Source organism: Cebidichthys violaceus, unplaced genomic scaffold (assembly GCF_023349555.1).
Source record: "Cebidichthys violaceus isolate CVI_PGR_0920_01 unplaced genomic scaffold, fCebVio1.0.p SCAF_1, whole genome shotgun sequence".
Lineage (NCBI taxonomy): Eukaryota > Metazoa > Chordata > Actinopteri > Perciformes > Stichaeidae > Cebidichthys > Cebidichthys violaceus.
In genome coordinates, this window is record NW_027176262.1 from 1,545,502 (window position 1) to 1,566,736 (window position 21,235).

The 21,235-nt window shown below is 43.5% G+C and overlaps 2 protein-coding genes across 4 annotated transcripts; one reads left to right on the plus strand and one right to left on the minus strand.

The window, feature by feature from the left end:
• Positions 1–1,979: 1,979 nt before the first annotated feature.
• Positions 1,980–10,442, minus strand: LOC137868648 (porphobilinogen deaminase-like). Of its 3 annotated transcripts, none has more exons than XM_068705545.1 (14): positions 10,283–10,442; positions 8,822–8,875; positions 8,032–8,104; positions 7,364–7,413; positions 7,036–7,091; positions 5,438–5,515; positions 5,088–5,165; positions 4,919–4,994; positions 4,709–4,822; positions 4,586–4,624; positions 4,378–4,497; positions 4,199–4,252; positions 3,418–3,504; positions 1,980–3,260 (listed from the first exon to the last, which is right to left on the minus strand). In XM_068705545.1, the coding sequence occupies exons 1-14, from the start codon at positions 10,304–10,306 to the stop codon at positions 3,084–3,086; spliced, it is 1,080 nt and encodes a 359-aa protein (XP_068561646.1). In that variant the 5' UTR covers positions 10,307–10,442; the 3' UTR covers positions 1,980–3,083. The 3 variants fall into 3 exon arrangements, with proteins under 3 accessions (XP_068561646.1, XP_068561637.1, XP_068561629.1); XM_068705536.1 differs by lacking the exon at positions 10,283–10,442 and adding an exon at positions 8,983–9,129 and having other exon boundaries at positions 1,980–3,257; XM_068705528.1 differs by lacking the exon at positions 10,283–10,442 and adding an exon at positions 8,983–9,129.
• Positions 10,443–11,508: 1,066 nt separating this feature from the next.
• Positions 11,509–19,168, plus strand: LOC137868636 (coatomer subunit delta). Its single transcript, XM_068705517.1, has 10 exons — positions 11,509–11,667; positions 12,901–13,164; positions 13,299–13,478; positions 13,560–13,765; positions 13,846–14,007; positions 15,801–15,966; positions 16,054–16,201; positions 17,487–17,595; positions 17,735–17,939; positions 18,074–19,168. The coding sequence occupies exons 1-10, from the start codon at positions 11,665–11,667 to the stop codon at positions 18,161–18,163; spliced, it is 1,533 nt and encodes a 510-aa protein (XP_068561618.1). The 5' UTR covers positions 11,509–11,664; the 3' UTR covers positions 18,164–19,168.
• The last annotated feature ends 2,067 nt before the right edge of the window (positions 19,169–21,235 follow it).

The following is a 21,235-nucleotide window of genomic DNA, read 5'->3' on the forward strand; positions in this document are numbered from 1 at the left end:
CTTCTGCAAGGTTTCTGTTCTCCACCGGCCGTTAGAGAGCCTCCTGTCGAGTATCCTGTCGAGTCTTCAGATGCCGGACGACCTGCAGCGATCATCCCCTCGCTGCGGCCTGGCAAGGCAGTAGCCCACCAGAGGGTGGTGCAAAAGATTGGGATGAAAGACACCGTGGACCCCTCGTCCTTTCACTTCCACAACGTGATCCCGTTGAACGCCCAACAGACCTTCTTGACTATGAATCCCTGTGGGAAGACCCAGTACGGGAGACTGCAGTTTGACTGGACGAGGGGACACAATGAAGACGAGCTCTGTGGTTTAGACCTAACGAGTCGGCGGTTGGCTTTGTCCGATCTACTTAGCAACTCGCCAACTCTTACAATAAAATAATGTGTTCCATTATTTTTGGCTGTAATCTTGGTTTAAACTATGGTGATGACATTGGTTGATCCGCTTCTTCAGCTCAGACAAAGATCTCTCAACAAATATTGAATTGGTTGGCATGAAATTTTGCACAGACATTCATGGTCCCAAGAGGATGCATCCTACTGACTTTGGCGACACCCTGCAACTTTCTTTTTTAGTGCAGGTCACAACTGTCCATTCACCATCAACTTTAGTTTAGTTGCACAATATAACAATGCACAAAGGTGGGAAAAGCCCCACCATTGCTTTATCGGAACATTTACCTCAGTAAGAAAGTAAGAAAATTCAAAAGTTGACTAAGAATTAGCCTTTGAATTTGCTTTAAAATAGGTCCTGAACTGTTCAGGAATATTCCCTTCGCCTGGAAGTATCTTATGAATAAAAACACATAAGAGGGATCGTTCCTCGTGTGAAACAAGAAGCCAACGATTTATTTCTCACGTAACTTGCGTACTTCAGTAGGTATTTCACTTTGTTGGTATTTTAACCCAACCGAAGATCTCCAAAGATCACCGAAGATCATTCCTCTAAATGAAGTAGTTTAGTTGTCTGAACCTAAATAAGTAGTTTAGTTGTCTGAATCAAATTTTTCTACACTTTTTTTTGGGATACTGAGCTTATGATAACGTGTCCTTATAAAAATATATATATCTGTATATATATATATACTGTATATACTGTATATCTGTATATGTTGTCTATATATCTGTACAAAGAGAGATGAAAGGCAGGATGTGAATCAGGTCTGTCCTGGTTCCAGGCTCTTCTCCCACGTGGACGACCCGTTCCTGGACGACCCTCTACCCAGAGAGTTCGTCCTCTACCTGCGACCCAGCGGACCTCTTCAGAACCAGCTCTCGCACTTCTGGCAGCAGAGCCGGGTCACTTGTGGCAAGAACAAAGCCCACAACATCTTCCCCCACATCACCCTCTGCCAGTTCTTCATGGTGAGTTAGAGCCGTTCACCTCGATGACGGTTTACGGTTAAAGGTCGTCTGAGCTGCCACTTAACTAAGTAGTTTAGTTGTTTCAACCTAAGTAGTTTAGTTGTCTGAATCTAACTAAGTAGTTTAGTTGTCTGAACCTAACTAAGTAGTTTAGTTGTTTAAATCTAACTAAGTAGTTTAGTTGTCTGAACCAAATTAAGTAGTTTAGTTGTCTGAACTTTAAAATTGACTCGTGTTGCTGGACTTTCAGAGGAAAACGCAGGAAAAAATGAGTAACTTTTCATAACATTTGATACAAACCGTCGTATGAGGATACGTTATTTTAGCTGATATATCTCAAAATGAATGAATTGATTATCATACAATTTCATAGACATTCATGCTTCCTAGATGATGGATCCTGATGACTTTGGTGATCTCTGGTTTTCCTCTAGAACCAGCAGCAGGTTGATACTTGAGGTTTTGAGTAAAATGTCTCGACAGATGAGTTGTAACAACTTTGATGCCTGTAGATTTTTCTTGTCGTTAGTATGTAGGTAAGAAGTTATGTTTTTAAGATGTATAAGCAACATGCTCTGATATAGTAATACCAAAACACAGGACAAAAGAATGGACAGGTATAACACAAAAAGCTTTATTAACATTTGTGTCTTGACATGAGTTCACAGAGGCAAAACAAAGACAACGTGTGAATATTTAGTCATTGACAGATTGATGAGTAATGCGATAAAGAATCAGAAACATTCTACGTTAATTCATACAGGCATTAAAGCTGGAAAACAAAAATGGCTAACGCTGCCTCACATTGTCTCAGGAGGTTTAAATTAAGTACAATGTACAATAAAGACCTATAAAATAAAAGTAATACAACATGGTGGAACAGAGTGAAGAAAGAACAGGCGATGTTTATGTAAGGCAGAAATAACATTCATGAGATGGAACTTTAATAAAAACTTCAGTTATTATGTGAGGAGTACAGCATCTTACAGAACATTACAGCAATGTTTTCCATTTATTTCTTTGTTAATTTTATAAAAACAAAAGCTTGGCATCCACTAAAGTATATACTCACATGATTATGACTTGTGTGAATCTGAATGAACTCTGAGTCACACAGCAACACAAACAGCAGGAGGCAGCAGCAGAAGTACCTCACACAGAAGTTAAGCTTTGAAGAGAAAGGACTTTTATTTTGAAGGAGCCCAACGAGATGAAACACGACTCAATGTGAGATTTATGCTTTATGGTCCGATCAAGTCCTTGTGACTGAATAAACATTTATATTTAGATGAGGCCCGTTTCACCGCTCAGAACCACGACATGTGCACACGTGATAGCAGAACTGATCTTTGGTACCGTCAGACGTCTCGGTCTGGGTCAACAGTGACGCAAACGTCGTTATGGGAGGAAACCTTTAAAAAGCAAGACTTCAGCTGCATCCTGTTTATTCTGCTACGTCTGAAGGCCACGTTGTGTTCCTCACCGATAGTCCCAGTGAAGTGGTCTCCACATGGAGCTGGTTCCATGAGGTACTAAGAAGGAACCAAGTCCACGAGTGCATCGGACTGATGAACGGCAGCACACAACTTTGGTCCAAGTAGTGTTTAAAATCTATTCATCTATCTCCATTCTTCTTCTCCACATAACATAACATAAAATAAAGGCTTTACTGGACACAAGGCGGAGACGGGCGGTCCTCGAGGACCCGGTCGGCGATTATCTGGCGTCGTTGAGTTGCCGGGCCACCGTCAGGATCTCCTTGGCTCCTTTGCTCAGCAGCAAGTTGGCCAGGTCGACCCCCAGCCGCTCGGCTCCGTCCTGGGCTTCGCCGGAGATCTTACTGGCCGTGACGCCGACCCGCTGGACCCGCTCGTCCACCGCGTCGGAGCTCTGCTTGTGTACAAAAACACACAACGACAATATGAAGTCAACACAGCAGACGAAGGTGGATGGGAACTGTAGGGGCACTGTGACGGTTCCCTGTGGAGCACCGGGGTCACGGAATGAAAGGTCATCAATGTGACGGACACGCCGCTCACTCTGCTGGTACCTTGTCGTCAGCAGCGACGCTCGTCTGCATGGTTTCCTTCAGACTGTCGGACCCGTCCAGGCTGAACACCGCCCCCGTCAGGTAGAGCTGGAACAACAAATGATGAACAGTCTTCAACCTAACCTCTAACCCGGGATTATGTTAGAACAAATTAACAGCTGCAACAGCTACCACATCTGGACTGAGGAGGAGTGACGTAGAGACCTGTCAATCAGCGTGTAGCCCCGCCCCTAAATCATCCCCTCTTTCTGGTCTGTTTGACTCTAAATGGAGCATAATGTACTAAATGAACATCATGCTGTATTGAAGAAGACTGTAAACTAGAGATTGAGACCATAAACTCATGTTTACAATGTTTACTGAGGGAATAAATCAAGAGAGAAGTAGAGTCATTTTAGACTAGACTTCTATACAACCAGAGGAGTCGCCCCCTGGTGGACACTAGAGAGAATGCAGCTTTAACACGTGAAGCTTTGTCTTCACTCGTCAGAACCTGAGTTTGTCATCATTTTATCTTATTAGACATTTGTGTGAAATTGTCATATTTAACATATTTAATTAGCAAATCGAATCAGTTTGATCTTAACACCAGATGTTCCTGAGATATCTTGCAGCAGCAATAACTAGATGGGGGCGGAGCTTAGCAAATGGTTAAGTGTATGCATGCAAAATGTATTTTGTGTGTGTGTGTGTGTGTGTGTGTGTGTGTGTGTGTGTGTGTGTGTGTGTGTGTGTGTGTGTGTGTGTGTGTGTGTGTGTGTGTGTGTGTGTTTGCAGCTACCTGGGAGTTCTTCACTTCGGTGTGTACGGCCACCGGAACGCTGCACCCGCCCTCCTGCAAACGATCAATTCATTACATGAGGATTTACATGTTCACACAATAAGTCAAAGAGTGTGTGTGTGTGTGTGTGTGTGTGTGTGTGTGTGTGTGTGTGTGTGTGTGTGTGTGTGTGTGTGTACCAGGTGTCTGAGGAAAGCTCTCTCAGCTATGCAGCGCAGCACTGTTTCTGGGTCGTGGAGGACCGACACCATCTCCAGGATGTCGGCGTCTCTGGACCGGACCTCCACCGCCAGAGCCCCCTGACAGAACACACACATTTAAATATGAACACAGTGTGCTGTGTTGTCGTCGTTGAGCCTCCTCTCGCTCACATTGGTCCATTCTCACCTGTCCAACAGCGTACATGCAGTCTTCAGGGCCGAGGACCTAGAGGTGGAAACAACCGGTTTGACCGTTAGACAGACGTCACAGATTTGAGGACTTCAGGTGGTCGCGGTGGTGACGCGTTACCTGGCTGATCCGGTTGTCCCAGCCCATCCTCCGGAGGCCGGCGGCGGCCAGGATGATGGCGGCAAAGTCGTCCTTCTCGTCCAGCTTCTTCAGGCGCGTGTTCAGGTTCCCTCGCTGGAGACGACGGCTCAGGAAACACAAATATCCATCCTTCACTCACACAGTTACAACATTAACCACTGCTACCGCCATGGCTTCCTGAAAGGATACGATGTCTTTGAACACCAGGTGAGGGAATCTCTTCTTCAGCTGGGCGGCGCGGCGGAGTGAGCTGGTGCCGATCACGCTACACGAAACAAACAACAGAGGAGGGACGACGTCGGGTTATCCACAGTTCTGATGTGAGAGGAAACACGGAACACGGAGAGTTGGGTTCTACCTGTTTTCTGGCAGAGTCTCCAGAGTTTTCCCCACATGTTTGGGGTGTAACACTGCTGCATCATGGGGGTTCTCTCTCCTAGAGGCACACAGGAAGCAAAGGACCGGTCAATGACAATCACAACAACAATATGTTTGTATTCTATTGTTTTTTCTTATTCTTCTGCTGTAATCTTTAATGAAAACAATCAGTTCCTTCAGGATTAATAAACTATGATGAGCTGCAGAAAGGACTCTTGAGTTCTTCTATCCTTCAGCCCAAACATACAATTATATCAACATATTAAAAGACGAAGACATGATACAGTGAGAGTTTCACACAGACACAGGACATGTGAGAGTAGCACCTACTTCAGCACGGCCCCGATGGTGAACCCTGAAGGCAGCGTGGTGGGGAGGTCCTTCAGAGAGTGGACCACCAGATCCACCCTGTGGGACGCAGAGGAACACAGTACTCAGTACTCGGTACTCGGTACTCAGTACTCAGTACTCAGTACTCAGTACATGCTGCCTCCATGTCTGGTGCTCATAATACAGCCATTCAGTACTGTGCATGTTTAACACCATTGAGCCAGCTGCTACTTCTGAGGCTGTGACTCAAAGACTTCATGAGCCGCAAACAGTGGAGCTCTGATGAGATGAGCCTCTAACAGATCTAACAGACTAACAGACCCACAGCGTTCACTCAAAGCTCTGGATCCAGCTCTACAGAAATGATTGAACTCGTCTGTCTCCCACAAAACAGAGGACAAACATGTCCGCTTCAAAAACTGTCATATACTTTATATTAATATTATTTTCCTCTCTCACAGAGTACATTCTTTTATTTCATGATCTGGTGAATACTCGATTCTGATTGGCTGCAGGGTGTCCATTAAGTCCTGATAATGAACACCTGCTAAGTGATGCTTAACTATTACTACTACTACTGCTGCTACTACTACTATTACTACTACCACTACTGCTACTACTACTACTGCTGCTGCTGCTACTACTACTACTACTACTACTACTATTACTGCTACTATTACTGCTACTACTTCTACTATTACTGTTGCTGCTACTACCACTACTACTACTACTACTACCACTGCTGCTACTACTACTACTACTACTACTATTACTGCTGCTACAACTACTACTACTGCTACTACTACTATTACTGCTGCTACAACTACTACTACTACTATTACTGCTACTATTACTGCTGCTACAACTACTACTACTATTATTACTGCTACTATTACTGCAGCTATAACTGCAGCTACAACTACTACTACTTCTACTATTACTGCTACTACTACTGCTACTATTACTGCTGCTACAACTACTACTACTATTACTGCTGCTACAACTACTACTACAATTACTGCTACTATTACTACTACTATTACTACTACTGCTACTACTGCTACTATTACTTCTACTACTACTATTATTACTACTACTGCTACTATTACTGCTACTACTACCACTACTGCTGCTGCTACTACTATTTTACTACTGCTACTATTACTACTACTGCTACTATTATTACTTCTACTACTACTATTACTATTATTACTACTACTACTACTACTACTATTACTGCTACTATTATTACTACTACTGCTACTATTATTACTACTACTACTACTATTACTACTACTACTAGTACTACTATTGCTACTACTACTACTACTACTACTACTATTACTACTACTACTGCTACTATTATTACTACTACTTAACTTCAACTTACCCTGCTATCATTCGCATGAAGCTAGCATTATGCTAATACAGATTTTGTGAAAGTATTGACATTACTTTCACTAACTAGTCTTTTTCTTAATAAAGACAACTTGTCAGCTGGACAGAATGTTATTGAGTGTCTGCAGCTTTATTACAGACTTATTATAGGAGCTGAGGTTCAGCTCTGATGCTCTGAGAGACTCGGTGGTAACACTCACTCATTCCTCTCCAGAGCGTTCTCCAGCTCTTTGGTGAACAAACTCTTCTCTCCGATCTGTTAAAAGAAGAAAAACATAACGTTCTTTTATTGGTTTTATACTTTACATTCATCCGTTACATTGAAAATAAGACATTTACAAGCAGCAGATTCACATTGTATCTTACATCTAAATGTATTCAAGCATTAAATCATACCTTATGAACTAATATTACACCAAATCTGAAGGCTTTGGAGAGCAGTAAGTGTGTAACATGTCTAAGCTCATTTAAATAGTGACTATAATATAAGAAACGTTTTATATTTGTGACGATCAGGTAAAGCCTCACCTTTGATAAAGCCGTGTCCAGGATTTTGTCTCCGATCGTTGACATGCCGACTGAAAGAGAGACGTTACAAACATTTAATCATATCGCACAAACAAAAGATCAACTATCAATATTAAAGACACGGTGTACTGGAGGCCCAGAACAACAGGATACGATGGTAGAAGTAAAGGCTTCCTACTATCAGGCTATTCATAATTAATATATAAATATATATAAATATATATATATATATATATATATATATATTTTATATATATATATTATTTTTATTTTTATTATTTTTTCTTTAACATTAGAACATGTGATTATGGGATGCCGTTAGAACATGCGATTATGGGATGTCGTTAGAACATGCGATTATGGGATGTCGTTAGAACATGCGATTATGGGATGTCGTTAGAACATGTGATTATGGGATGTCGTTAGAACATGTGATTATGGGATGTCGTTAGAACATGTGATTATGGGATGTCGTTAGAACATGTGATTATGGGATGTTATTAGAACATGTGATTATGGGATGTCGTTAGAACATGTGATTATGGGATGTCGTTAGAACATGTGATTATGGGATGTCATTAGAACATGTGATTATGGGATGTCGTTAGAACATGCGATTATGGGATGTTGTTAGAACATGTGATATGGGATGTCGTTAGAGTCCTCACCTATCTCCAGGCTGACGTCGGGGTTAAGCTCCGTCAGCTTGTCGGCCACGCTGTCCGTCTGGATACGAGCCAGCTGAAGGAAGAGAACCTCAGAACTTTAGACCTTTAGAACCTTATTCTACTGATGGTCGTAAAGTGTTGTAAAGAGTCAGAGACGTTGAATCAGTTTAACAGACAGCTTATCTTAAAATAAAGACAGTGTGGAGTCAGAGCTGTTATCTCTGCAGACATCTTTAACTGCTGCACAGAGCAACACTGCAGCACACAATTCATCTTTATATATTATTATATTATTATTATATTATTATTATTATAGAGCACTTTTCCAGGATTAAGCACAAAGTGCATTTCAGATTAAAAGATTTACAGAATAAGAACTATAAGTAAGTAACATGAGAAATAATAATAATAATAATAATAATAATCATATAAAACACAAATAAGATGCAGATATCAGACGAGGTCTCATTTCAAACACACAGAATGTCATGAACAGAACAAATCCTTCAATTAGAAACAGATTAAAGTGAAAATATATAGAAGAAAAACATTAAAACATTAAATCTGTAATGACAATAAAATAGTTCTTTAAATATTAATTATAAACTTAAAATCTGTTGGTTCTGTGGAACAACTTAAATATGAATATAGAATATTAATGTATTCTCTATGTGATATGACAGAACTGTCTACATCTAGAGTTTAAGACTGAAGAGTTTCTGATTATTAGTATGATTTATGTTGACTGACACGCATTAAGACATGTTCACACGACATCACGGTTCTGTACCTGACTCTTGCGGGTTCCGACCCGGATGACCCGACTCACCGCGCCGCTGCCGTCCTGCAAAGAACACGAGAGGAGACAGATTCAGCCCAGAGGAGCGATGAAAACGTTCACCCTGACGCCCTGAAGCAGCCTCACACACACGGACCCTCGTCTCCTCTCACCCTCCGGTACTTGTAAGGTCCCTCCATCATCATCGTCGTCGTCGAGTGTCCTCACTGAGAGTGTCCTCACTGAGTGTCCTCACTGAGAATGTCCTCACTGAGCGTGTCCTCACTGAGCGTGTCCGCTGAGGTCATGAAGCCTCAACATACTGAACACTGGTCTTTTTACTGGACCACCCCCCCCACCCCCACCCCCCCTCCTCCTCCTCCTCCTCCTCCTCCTCCAGGACCTCCACCCTCAGACGTCTCTGGTTCCAGAAGATAAGTGAACCGTTTCATGGAGTCCGTTAGAACAGGGAGGGGGGGGTTCTGTGTTTGAGGTGTGGTCAAAGGGTTTGAGATAAATACAAACTCCATACCAGAGAAACTCAACTGAGTGCAAACTAGAGTCAAATATTATAACATAACTGTTCTAAATGTTGGATTGGTGAACAATAAAGAAAAAGAGTCACACAGGAAAAAGACCAACGTGTAAAAATAATAAAAAAACTTCTTTCTTAAATGAATTATGAACTACAGTTAAATAAACCCTTTTATAATGAACATTAATACAATTATTTATAGTAGAGTAATAGTATAAAAAATACTTTTAATAAGGTTTAATTTTATTACATTATTTCACAATTTACTTCTTTCATTTGTATATGTTTTGTATAATATAGATGTGACTACTAATATTTGTATGTTATAAAACTGCATTCAAATATATTTTATTTAAAAGTTGTTTTGCTTCGTCGTAAAAAAACATCATCATTTTTCAGTCAGAATGTAACTAAGTACATTTACTGTACTTTACTCGAGAGCCTTTATACTTCTACTCCACTACTCAGGTGAAGTATTGTACTTCTTACGTCACTGTGTTCACTCACGATCCACCGCTCGTCTCGTGAAGGGGGCGGGGCCTGTAGCTGAATACCAGCGGTTGTTGTCAGTAGTTACTGTCACTCTAGCTGTCCATGTCGTAAAAGTGGAATTGTGCGATAAAAACAGCTGAAATACGGGACGATGAAAAGATGAAATGATGAAATGGTTCATCGTCGTACTTTATTAATCAAGCAGGTCAACTAAGAGGTCAAAACAATACAATTTAAAAGTAAACCGGTTCATTTTTGCTTTTTTCTAGCTCGTATCTGTCACCAAGTTTGACAGCCAATGGAGAGCCGAGTTCTGAAAAGTGACACAAAGGATTGACCAATCACGGCGCTCCAAATGACGGGCAATGCGGAAATGAGCGCTCGCACTCAAGGTGCTTCGTGCGTGGTGTGTGTGTAGAAAAGACCATTTAGGTTAGAAAACCTACCGCAGAACCTGCTTCCTCCGACATGTCTGTGATCCGGATCACTCCGCTGACGTTGTACGAATTGCTTTGACCCAGAGACCATTAAAAAAAACCAGGAAATCCTTGAGAGTAGTCGGGACACTCCTCTCGTGCGGCTCCACTATGAATGAACCCGTGACGTCATCGGACCGCGTTAGAGGTCACTTCCTGGTTCCGTCTTTCAGCTTCCTGTCTCGGGTAGTAGGCCTACCTGATGACGTCTGGAGCACTGATTTAAGGGATGAATACATAAATATATGACAGCACGAATTTAAATAAAGGGAGTAAAGGAAGATTAAAAAAAAATAACTATATAAACTATGGACTTCTGTCAACAAAATACCAACCCATCCACTACGTCATGAGGAAATATCAGCCATGTCTCTCACAGTTGAGGTTTTATTTTTGGGGATATTTGGAGTTAACGCCTCGTGTTCACACAGAATAAACAGAGCTGACCGTGTGGCGCTCTGCTCTTCATACACACTCTAAATAACGACACCTGGTGACCAAAGACAGCTACTGCAACACTGTGAACGTGTTTACACGGTGGAGTACGTCTGACACACAGGGCATCTGTCAGAATATGAGCACACGTCTAAACAAAGGATTTAGTACTTGTAGTACTCATTTGTGAACGTTGCCGATCAAACCGTCAATGAAGTTAACACAAACCAGTCATAACACTGATGTACAGTCTCGATAACGGTGACCAAGCAGATCTCTAAGTACCAATAGTTTGCTGATCTTCAAAGTTTATATACACAAATTAATTACTCAGAGTTAATTTATTTTTATTTTTATATTTTTATTTTTATTTTTATTTATTTTAATGTTTATTTTATTTTTATTTTAAATTTAATTTATTTTTTTTAATTTTTTTATTTAATTTTTTATTTTTTATTTATTATTTTTATTTTGTTTTATTTTGTTTTTATTTTTATTTTTATTTATTTTTTTATTTTTATTTATTTGTTATACTAAACTGTAGGTACTAGACATCCTGATCCACACTCCATACAGTAATGTAGTTGATAGCCGTAATGTACCAATTCATTGTTTGCCAATAAACCTGGAAGAAGAAGAAGAAGAAGAAGAAGAAGAAGAAGAAGAAGAAGAAGAAGAAGAAGAAGAAGAACTTTATTTACGCAACCGGCCCAACGTTTTTGGTGCACACGTCACTGGTTTCCACGGTGGGCGGGTCTACCGCTGCTCTTCTTCCGGTGGAGACGTGGCTCTGCTCTCTGCTGCCATATTATTTGACGCTAGCTAGCTGGCTAACAATCACACACAAGAAAAATCACCCGAAATCGACAAAGCACGAGAGACGGAAGATCGTCGTACCGTAGAGAGAGAGACCGAAAATGGTGAGTGACAAAGTGCCACACAAATCAAGATATTCCGAGGCTTTTATCGAGGCCTAGCAATTATCATAACACTGGCTAACCAGGTTAGCTTAAAAGCTAGCTGTGGGCTAGCTTTTAAGCTAACCTGGCAGCTAGCTTAAGAAGCTAGCTATGGGCTAACTTGTTTCTCCCAAGAGCGAACTAACAGAGAAACCAACACGTAGCCTTTTAATGTGGCATCTAGTTACTTAAATCAGGTGAGCGTTGTGTCACTACACACAGTTACACACATCGGGTGAGGAGGCGGCTCTGTGTGTGCAGACATTGGTGACGTTAACTTAGCTTGACACGTTAGCATTAGCTCCTGTCACTAGTCGAATCCGAAGCTAACGTTAGCTGCTGTCATATTGTCTGTTGCCGTTGTTTTAACAAAAACCCTCACCTGGACATACAGGTGTGTTGTAATTAAAGTCGACCGGCTGATCCAACGTGTATTCAGGAATGTCGACAATATTCGCCTCCGACCAGGAAGTTGTGTTGTCGACCATAAAACCACAAGAACAGACCAAACAAGTTGTTCTGAACACGTTCACATCACCGAGAAATCTACGCGAACCTGGAGCCGCTCTGAGAGTTATTGTAACCGGTTATAGTCTGAGTACATCTCTGTGTTTCTGGATTATTAATCAGTCAGAAGCTTTGGAACAAATAACACCAGAAACCTGTGTAGGCAGTTTATTGATGTTTCACCATCTAACCTTTTTAATGAAGTCATTTATAATATTCATGAACGTCAACATTAGGTTCAGATCCATCTCAGTCGAGCGTCTTTTTAATGTCTACCTTCAACGTGTTCCTCCATTCATGAAGCGCTCTATGTTTGCACAGGTGCTTCAAACGTAAACGTGTCGTACCTGTGCACACATGGTGGCCATGACGTGGTCACATCTCCACCACCGTCACATTCAGCACACATGTCGCCTGTGGCAGCGATGATGTCATCAGTGGCAGCGATGATGTCATCAGTGTCAGGTTGTGCAGCTGGCTGGCAGACGGCTAAACGCAGCCGGTCGCCTTAAGCGGTGCCGACCGACGAAAGGAGTTGTTCTGCTCGCTGAGCGGGTATTTAATTGAATCCTAAACCGATGCACACTTCAGAGGAAGTGTAAAGAGGGAGCTGTCTCGTGTGCGACACGCTGCATAATTAAATCTCTGTGAGCACGTTAACAGGTGAGCTTCCTCCTCGCCCTGCAGGTGCTGTTGGCAGCGGCGGTGTGCACCAAGGCCGGCAAGGCCATCATATCGCGTCAGTTTGTGGAGATGACCCGGACGCGCGTCGAGGGTCTTCTGGCCGCGTTCCCCAAGCTGATGAACACGGGCAAGCAGCACACCTTTGTGGAGACGGACAGCGTGCGCTACGTGTACCAGCCGCTGGAGAAGCTCTACATGGTCCTCATCACCACCAAGAACAGCAACATCCTGGAGGACCTGGAGACGCTGCGCCTCTTCTCCCGCGTGGTGAGGAAGCGCCTGTGCTTAGACGTGGAGTCGTGCGACCGCCGGCCTTCTGTCTCGTAGAATCTGTCTGCTCTTGAAGTCATTCCCCGCGTGATGTTCTTTAAAAAGGACCGTGTGACCTTTCCGTTCCTCAGATCCCGGAGTACTGTCGTGTGCTGGAGGAGAGCGAGATCTCGGAGCACTGCTTCGACCTGATCTTCGCCTTCGATGAGATCGTGGCGCTCGGCTACAGAGAGAACGTGAACCTGGCTCAGATCCGCACCTTCACAGAGATGGACTCCCACGAGGAGAAGGTGTTCAGGGCCGTCAGAGAGGTGAGCTCCTTGTTTAGATTTAAAGTGCATCTCCAGATGAACCACAGATGTCTTTCAACCCGTTTGGTCGTTGCTCCACAGACCCAGGAGAGAGAGGCCAAGGCGGAGATGAGGAGGAAGGCCAAGGAGCTGCAGCAGGCCAGGAGGGACGCCGAGCGCTCCGGGAAGAAGGTGCCGGCGTTCGGCGGCTTCGGCAGCGGCGGCATGACCAGCGTCTCCTCGGGCTCCATCATCACAGACTCCATCGTCGAGCCCGAGAAGCCCAAGATCACTCCGGCTGCAGTCAGGTACAGACCCAGATCCTGCACCCCTGAGTGACGGGGTTCACTCGTAGCGTTCCAGAAGGTGACTCGTCTTTCTCTTCCAGACCCAGTGGACCCAGTAAAGCTCTGAAGCTGGGCGCTAAAGGGAAAGAGGTGGACAACTTCGTGGACAAGCTGAAGTCCGAGGGTGAAACCATCATGGCCAGCACCGGGAAGAGAGGCTCGGACGTGTCCAAAGCTCTGCCTCCACCCGTCAACGTGGAGAGGTACCACATACATGTTACAGGGTTGATGTTCTGAACCCACATATTATTCATGAACATGAATAATTCAAAGTGAATAACCAACCTATGAGCAGCAGAGAGAGAATATCTTTATTCTATATAGAGAGAATATCTTTATTCTATATAGAGAGAGAGAATATCTTTATTCTATATAGAGAGAGAGAATATCTTTATTCTATATAGAGAGAGAGAATATCTTTATTCTATATAGAGAGAGAGAATATCTTTATTCTATATAGAGATAGAGAATATCTTTATTCTATATATAGAGAGAGAATATCTTTGTTCTATATAGAGAGAGAGAATATCTTTATTCTATATATAGAGAGAATATCTTTATTCTATATAGAGATAATATCTTTATTCTATATAGAGATAATATCTTTATTCTATATAGAGAGAGAGAATATCTTTATTCTATATAGAGAGAGAGAATATCTTTATTCTATATAGAGATAATATCTTTATTCTATATATAGAGAGAATATCTTTATTCTATATAGAGATAATATCTTTATTCTATATATAGAGAGAATATCTTTATTCTATATAGAGAGAGAGAATATCTTTATTCTATATAGAGAGAGAGAATATCTTTATTCTATATATAGAGAGAATATCTTTATTCTATATAGAGAGAAAGAATATCTTTATTCTATATATAGAGAGAGAATATCTTTATTCTATATAGAGAGAATATCTTTATTCTATATAGAGAGAAAGAATATCTTTATTCTATATAGAGAGAGAGAATATCTTTATTCTATATAGAGAGAGAGAATATCTTTATTCTATATATAGAGAGAGAATATCTTTATTCTATATAGAGAGAGAGAATATCTTTATTCTATATATAGAGAGAGACTATCTTTATTCTATATAGAGAGAGAGAATATCTTTATTCTATATATAGAGAGAGAATATCTTTATTCTATATAGAGAGAGAGAATATCTTTATTCTATATATAGAGAGAGAATATCTTTATTCTATATATAGAGAGAGAATATCTTTATTCTATAGAGAGAGAATATCTTTATTCTATATAGAGAGAATATCTTTATTTCACAGGTTAACCCTGGTTTCACGTTCTCATTATGGTTTGTTTCATTACTTGACTCTGAACCACAAACCAGTTTCAGGTTGTTTTATTGCTGCCTTCACATGTTTCTCTCTGTGGTCTCGTTTTTCATTTCAAAATAAAAGACCTGCTCCTCTGTGGAAACAGAACCATCATGAGTAGAACTAGAACTTGTCTTTAGAGCAGAATAACAGTTATGACATCAATCATTACAAAAAATACTTTAATTTATTTTACAAAAATTGTGAAACAGTGGAATCTGTGTCTACAAGGCTCTCTGTGTTTAATATATTAATCTATTGACATGTCTCTCTGTCTCTCTCTCTGTCTCTCTCTCTGTCTCTCTCTGTCTCTCTCTCTCTCTCTGTCTCTCTCTCTCTGTCTCTCTCTCTCTGTCTGTCTCTCCGTCTGTCTCTCTCTCTCTCTCTCTCTGTCTCTCTCTCTGTCTCTCTCTCTCGTTCTCTCTGTGTCTCTCTCTCTGTCTCTCTCTTTCTGTCTCTCCGTCTCTCTCTCTGTCTCTCTCTCTCTGTCTCTCTCTCTGTCTCTCTCTATCTCTCTCTCTCTCTCTGTGTGTGTGTGTGTGTGTGTGTGTGTGTGTGTGTGTGTGTGTGTGTGTGTGTGTGTGTGTGTGTGTGTGTGTGTGTGTGTGTGTGTGTGTGTGTGTGTGTGTGTGTGTGTGTGTGTGTGTGGTCTCAGCGTACATCTGCGCGTGGAGGAGAAGATCTCGCTGACCTGCGGTCGTGACGGCGGCCTACAGAACATGGAGGTTCTGGGGATGGTGACGCTCCGAGTCTCCGACGACAAGAACGGACGCATCCGCCTCATCATCAACAACAACGACAACAAAGGACTGCAGCTGCAAGTAGGTCCTCCACACGCCATCACCGTCTGCTGGTAGACGGCGTGACCACGGAGTACTGATGCTGGTGTGTCTGTCTTCTCCTCTCAGACACATCCCAACGTGGACAAGAAGTTGTTCACCGCTGACTCCGTGATCGGCCTGAAGAACCCAGAGAAGTCCTTCCCCCTCAACAACGACGTCGGTGTTCTGAAGTGGAGACTACAGACCACAGACGAGGCCCTCATACCGCTAACCAGTAAGATCCACATGTCCTCAAACCACCACGATACTGTTGACCTCAGTATGTCTAATAGGGCTACAGCTATTATCAACTATAGTATTTATTATCAACTATAGTGTTTAACTTTCTTTTTTTTAAGTCATCTATAGTGGTAATTTGCATAAAAACACACATATACACAAATATTTTTAGTGATTAAAAAAAATGCTAGTTTTACGAAGTTAAACATCCCATAATTCATCTGGTTAGCCATTTGAACACATCATAACGTGATAACATTACCGCGGGGTCGCTACCGCCGCTGCGGGGTCGCTAACGTCGCTGCGGGGTCGCTAACGTCGCTGCGCGGTCGCTACCGTCGCTGCGCGGTCGCTACCGTCGCTACCGTCGCTGCGGGGTCACTAATGTCGCTAATGTCGCTGCGCGGTCGCTACCGCCGCTGCGGATCGCTGCGGGGTCGCTACCGCCGCTGCGGGGTCGCTACCGCCGCTGCGGGTCGCTGCGGGTCGCTGCGGGGTCGCTACCGCTGCTGCGGGGTTGCTGCGGGGTCGCTACCGCCGCTGCGGGGTTGCTGCGGGGTCGCTACCGCCGCTGCGGGGTCGCTACCGCCGCTGCGGGTCGCTGCGGGGTCGCTACCGCCGCTGCGGGTCGCTGCGGGGTCTCTACCGCCGCTGCGGGTCGCTGCGGGGTCTCTACCGCCGCTGCGGGGTCGCTACCGCCGCTGCGGGGTCGCTGCGGGGTCGCTACCGCCGCTGCGGGGTCGCTACCGCCGCTGCGGGTCGCTGCGGGGTCTCTACCGCCGCTGCGGGTCGCTGCGGGGTCTCTACCGCCGCTGCGGGGTCGCTACCGCCGCTGCGGGGTCGCTGCGGGGTCGCTACCGCCGCTGCGGGGTCGCTGCGGGGTCGCTACCGCCGCTGCGGGGTCGCTGCGGGGTCGCTGCGGGGTCGCTACCGCCGCTGCGGGTCGCTGCGGGGTCGCTACCGCCGCTGCGGGTCGCTGCGGGGTCGCTACCGCCGCTGCGGGGTCGCTAACGTTACTAGCTCTCCTACTGACGATTTTAAACAGATTTGTTGTTGACGTTTCATTATCAGACTAGCGTCTAGAAAGCATTAATGCCGATCTCCAAAGCTCATATTTTTACTTCAAACGGGCCGGTAACGACCACTATGATGGTTAAACTTGTCATTATTCCGGCTCACATGACTCCTGGTCATTGTGCTTTGTCTAGTTTACTTCCAGTGAGTCAGTGAGTCAGTGTTTGTATGTGATGTGGTCGTATGACGTGCTGTTTCCTCCTCAGTTAACTGCTGGCCTTCAGAGAGCGGTACCGGCTGTGACGTGAACATTGAATACGAGCTGCAGGAGGAGAGCCTCGAGCTCAACGACGTGGTCATCGGCATCCCTGTACCGTAAGTACATCACCACGGCAACCTGCTGTGACGTTCGATGGTCAAACCGTCACTTCCTGACTTGATGAATCCCGTGTGGCCTCATATTTCCTCTTTCATTGCATGTTTGACGTGTGCGTTCATACGCGTCGCTCTGCAGGTCTGGTGTTGGAGCTCCAATGATCGGAGATCTGGACGGAGAGTACAAACACGACAGCAGGCGGAACATGCTGGAGTGGTGTTTACCCGTCATCGACGCCAACAACAAGACGGGCAGCCTGGAGTTCAGCATCGCCGGACAGCCCAACGACTTCTTCCCCATCAACGTGTCCTTTGTGTCCAAGCGCAACTACTGCGACATCCAGGTGAGACCTCTACCCGACGGGACCAGGTGACCGGAGCCACGGGGTTTAGAGGCACCGGCTGACTCAAGACGTCAGCTGGTCTCCTGCTCTTCAGTGTTCATGACGATGATTTCCTCTTCTCTGTTTCCTCTCAGGTCACCAAAGCGACTTACGTAGACGGAGACGGCCCCGTTAGATTCTCCTCAGAGACCTCCTTTGTTGTCGACAAATATGAAATCCTGTAAAAAAACAACAACAACAACAACAAAGAAAACATAAAAAAAAAAAAAAAAAATCAACAACAACAACAAAAAAAAGTCCCAAAGTAACGACAGAGAGAGATTGAAGGTTGCGTCAGAGACTGAGTCCACCGACCGGACTACGCCAAGCCTCTTCCTGTGGGGGGGGGCGGAGCAGCGCTGGTGTATTTATATGTTTGTATGAGAGGAGCTTCTATATATAGAGAGTTAAATCAACAGGAAACACAAACGACACTGATGTAGAGGATGACTGTGGGGGGGGCAGAGGGACCTAGCTTAGCATCCTTCCTCGCCCACGAGGAGACGCTTTTCTTTTCTTTACGTCTGTCGCTCTTTAATCCTTAAACTGTTGAAAATATGATTATTAGTTTTTTGTAGAGGCAACACATGCAAACGTGTGTCTGAGTGTCTGCGGTTGTCATTTTATTTTTTACTGTATGATTTACCACTAATCTGGATATTAACACATTACAGCCGCTCCTCACTGTTTAGAGAGACGCCGGGTTCTGTCCTCTGTTCATCAGACATCAGAGGAAAGACGCACTCTGAACAACGACCACGCCTTTAATCTGACGTCCCACGAGAGACACACACACACACACACACACACACACACACACACACACACACACACACACACACACACACATCGATATCTGGGATCAGAGACTAACTGTTTCCTGTCAGATCTGAGTTAAGCAGAGAGGCCTCCCCCCCCACCCCCCGTCATCCTTTACTTACATTCTCATTGAACATCATTATTCAAGATATGAAGTTTCTTTTTCATGTTTTTTTTTGTTTTTGTTTTTTCCTTCATTTGTTTTCCCCAAACTTCATTGTATCCAGTGGTTGTGTGGATGTGGGGTTGAAAATGACTAGATTGAGCATTTTTAACTAAATTACTGAAGGGGAATCTTAACATTCCAGTGTACAATTAGAAAAAAAAAAAAGAATCTTTAATGGAATAAAATGTATTATTGAAAAGTCTGACTTCTGGTTTTTGTGTTGTTAAAGTTACTAGAAGCAACCGTTCGTGTTCTGTTGGTTCTGTTGGTCCCTGTGGACTAAAGCTGTAGTGTCTCTGAGCACCAGAGTCCCTTTAGAAAACCTCTCATTCTACTGCAGCAGGGTCTGACAGTCTGAACCCTCTCAGCCCTGGTTCTGGTTCTCCCGTTGCCTCCCTTCCCTCCAGCGGGTTTCACCAGAATCCGACTCGGTGGCTCCGATGACATCATCAAGAATAACTCTATAGAAACAGACCATCTTCTCTCTGATGGTCTCTGTACTGATGGAGGTCTGATAGAGGACCAGGACTACACTGAGACTGGTTCATATAGAGGACCAGGACTACACTGAGACTGGTTCATATAGAGGACCAGGACTACACTGAGACTGGTTCATATAGAGGACCAGGACTACACTGAGACTGGTTCATATAGAGGACCAGGACTACACTGAGACTGGTTCATGTAGGACACACTAATTGTTTTAACGGTTAAATAACTTCCTGTGTGAACTCGAGTTAATCTGCTGACTAAGCGGAGCTTTAAGCTCGGTGACCTCCTGCGTTAGCTTTAGCTGAGGGTCACTGAAGCCAGACTCAACATGGAGCCTCAGGTCTCGCTTCTGATCCGCAGTGACTCCGTGTTTCACACCCTCCAGCGACCCTCTCGAGTCTTAAATCCGGCCTTGTGACCTCGTGTCTACGGTCACATCTACCAAAGACCAGTTAAGGCTCTACAGCTGCTAGCTAGCAAGCTAAATGCTAATGTCAGAATGCTAACATGCTAACTGACAAAGTACAGCTGAGGATGATGGGAAAAGTTAAAATGTCGACTCTCTCGTACTTTCTGTAAGTCCTCATTTCTGCCGACTTTGTTGGAGGTAATTACCCACAATTCATAGCGTTGTGACTTGTAAACCAAGCGGGGTCACCAGGAGGAAGTCAAATAAGAAAAGGTAAAGAAAGAAAGCAATCTAATTTGATTCATTTCCAGGGAGAAATGTGTATGTTGTATATAAGCATACAGATTTAAAATATAAAGTACTATGCTTTACTTTGAGTATAAATATAAAATAATGTAAAATAGCAATAAAGAACTAATAAAATATAGATGTTCAACAATTAATGATTTAAGATGACTCACTAAACCGATCAAACTGAAATAACACTACACATCTGGTTTATTCATCAACCATTTCTGTAGTTTTCTGACTGAAGCTCTCGTTCTCTGGACTTTATTCTCAAAGCCTTTAGATTCAGTGTAGTGACGTAGTTCATCCACTAGGTGGAGACAAAGACTGTTTTAACACGCAAGGCTGAGGACAGGCTCTTTATTGGAGTAGTGCAGTGTGCAAACTCTCTGGAGACGTGTGGCATGAACCCAGAAGTGACAAAACAAAAGGTAAGATGTGATTCGTGGTTCTTTAAAGTTTATGGTTCCTCTTCTTCAGTTGCTGGTTCAGTGAGTTTTGGTTGTAAAGCGATAAAACTGTTGGAGTCTGTGGAGCCGCTGCTTTTCTAAATGACGTAATGTTTGTGTGGGTAGCATGAGGTAGCTACATTGCTAACCGTTAGCATGTATTAGCTGTGTGCTCATTGAGTTTCTTTTAGATAAAAAGCTTGCGTTTGTGTTTCCTCCTCTCATGTTGGCGTTGGGTGAATCAGATCTAAGTAGTAGTGTGTTGATGTGAGTCTCTGCTCACCATGTGGAGCAGAAGCATCGTTTTATGAAGCTCTGACTTTACATCAGAGGCCGGGGTTCCAATCCCACTCGTGACCTTTTGCTGCACGCAGACAAAGCTAAAGACGCTTCTGTAGAAGAACCGTTTCTGGGTCCACAAAGAACCTTTCAGACCAAGGGTCTTTAAAGAACCATTTTCTTAAACGGTTCTTTGAAAATAACTTCAAAGAGAACTTCAAAAGAACCGGAAAAGGTTCTTCAAGCAGCCATCACATTTTTCATTTCTGGTTCTTTGAAGAACTTAAAGAAAAGAAAGTTTCTCTAAAGAACCTTTAAACATTTTTTTGTGCAAATTTACACCATCACCCTATCA

What these genes read in the sequence shown, in the direction of transcription:
- LOC137868648 (XM_068705528.1), bottom strand. Translation starts at nt 9,015, where the DNA reads ATGATGATGGAGGGACCTTACAAGTACCGGAGG. An exon ending in TCGGAACCCGCAAGAGTCAG is followed by an intron (nt 8,105 to 8,821) that starts GTACAGAACCGT and finishes CTCTTCCTTCAG; the next exon opens with CTGGCTCGTATCCAGACGGA. An exon ending in GCATGTACGCTGTTGGACAG is followed by an intron (nt 4,498 to 4,585) that starts GTGAGAATGGAC and finishes GTGTTCTGTCAG; the next exon opens with GGGGCTCTGGCGGTGGAGGT.
- LOC137868636 (XM_068705517.1), top strand. An exon ending in CCACCCGTCAACGTGGAGAG is followed by an intron (nt 14,008 to 15,800) that starts GTACCACATACA and finishes GTGTGGTCTCAG; the next exon opens with CGTACATCTGCGCGTGGAGG. An exon ending in GTCATCGGCATCCCTGTACC is followed by an intron (nt 17,596 to 17,734) that starts GTAAGTACATCA and finishes GTCGCTCTGCAG; the next exon opens with GTCTGGTGTTGGAGCTCCAA.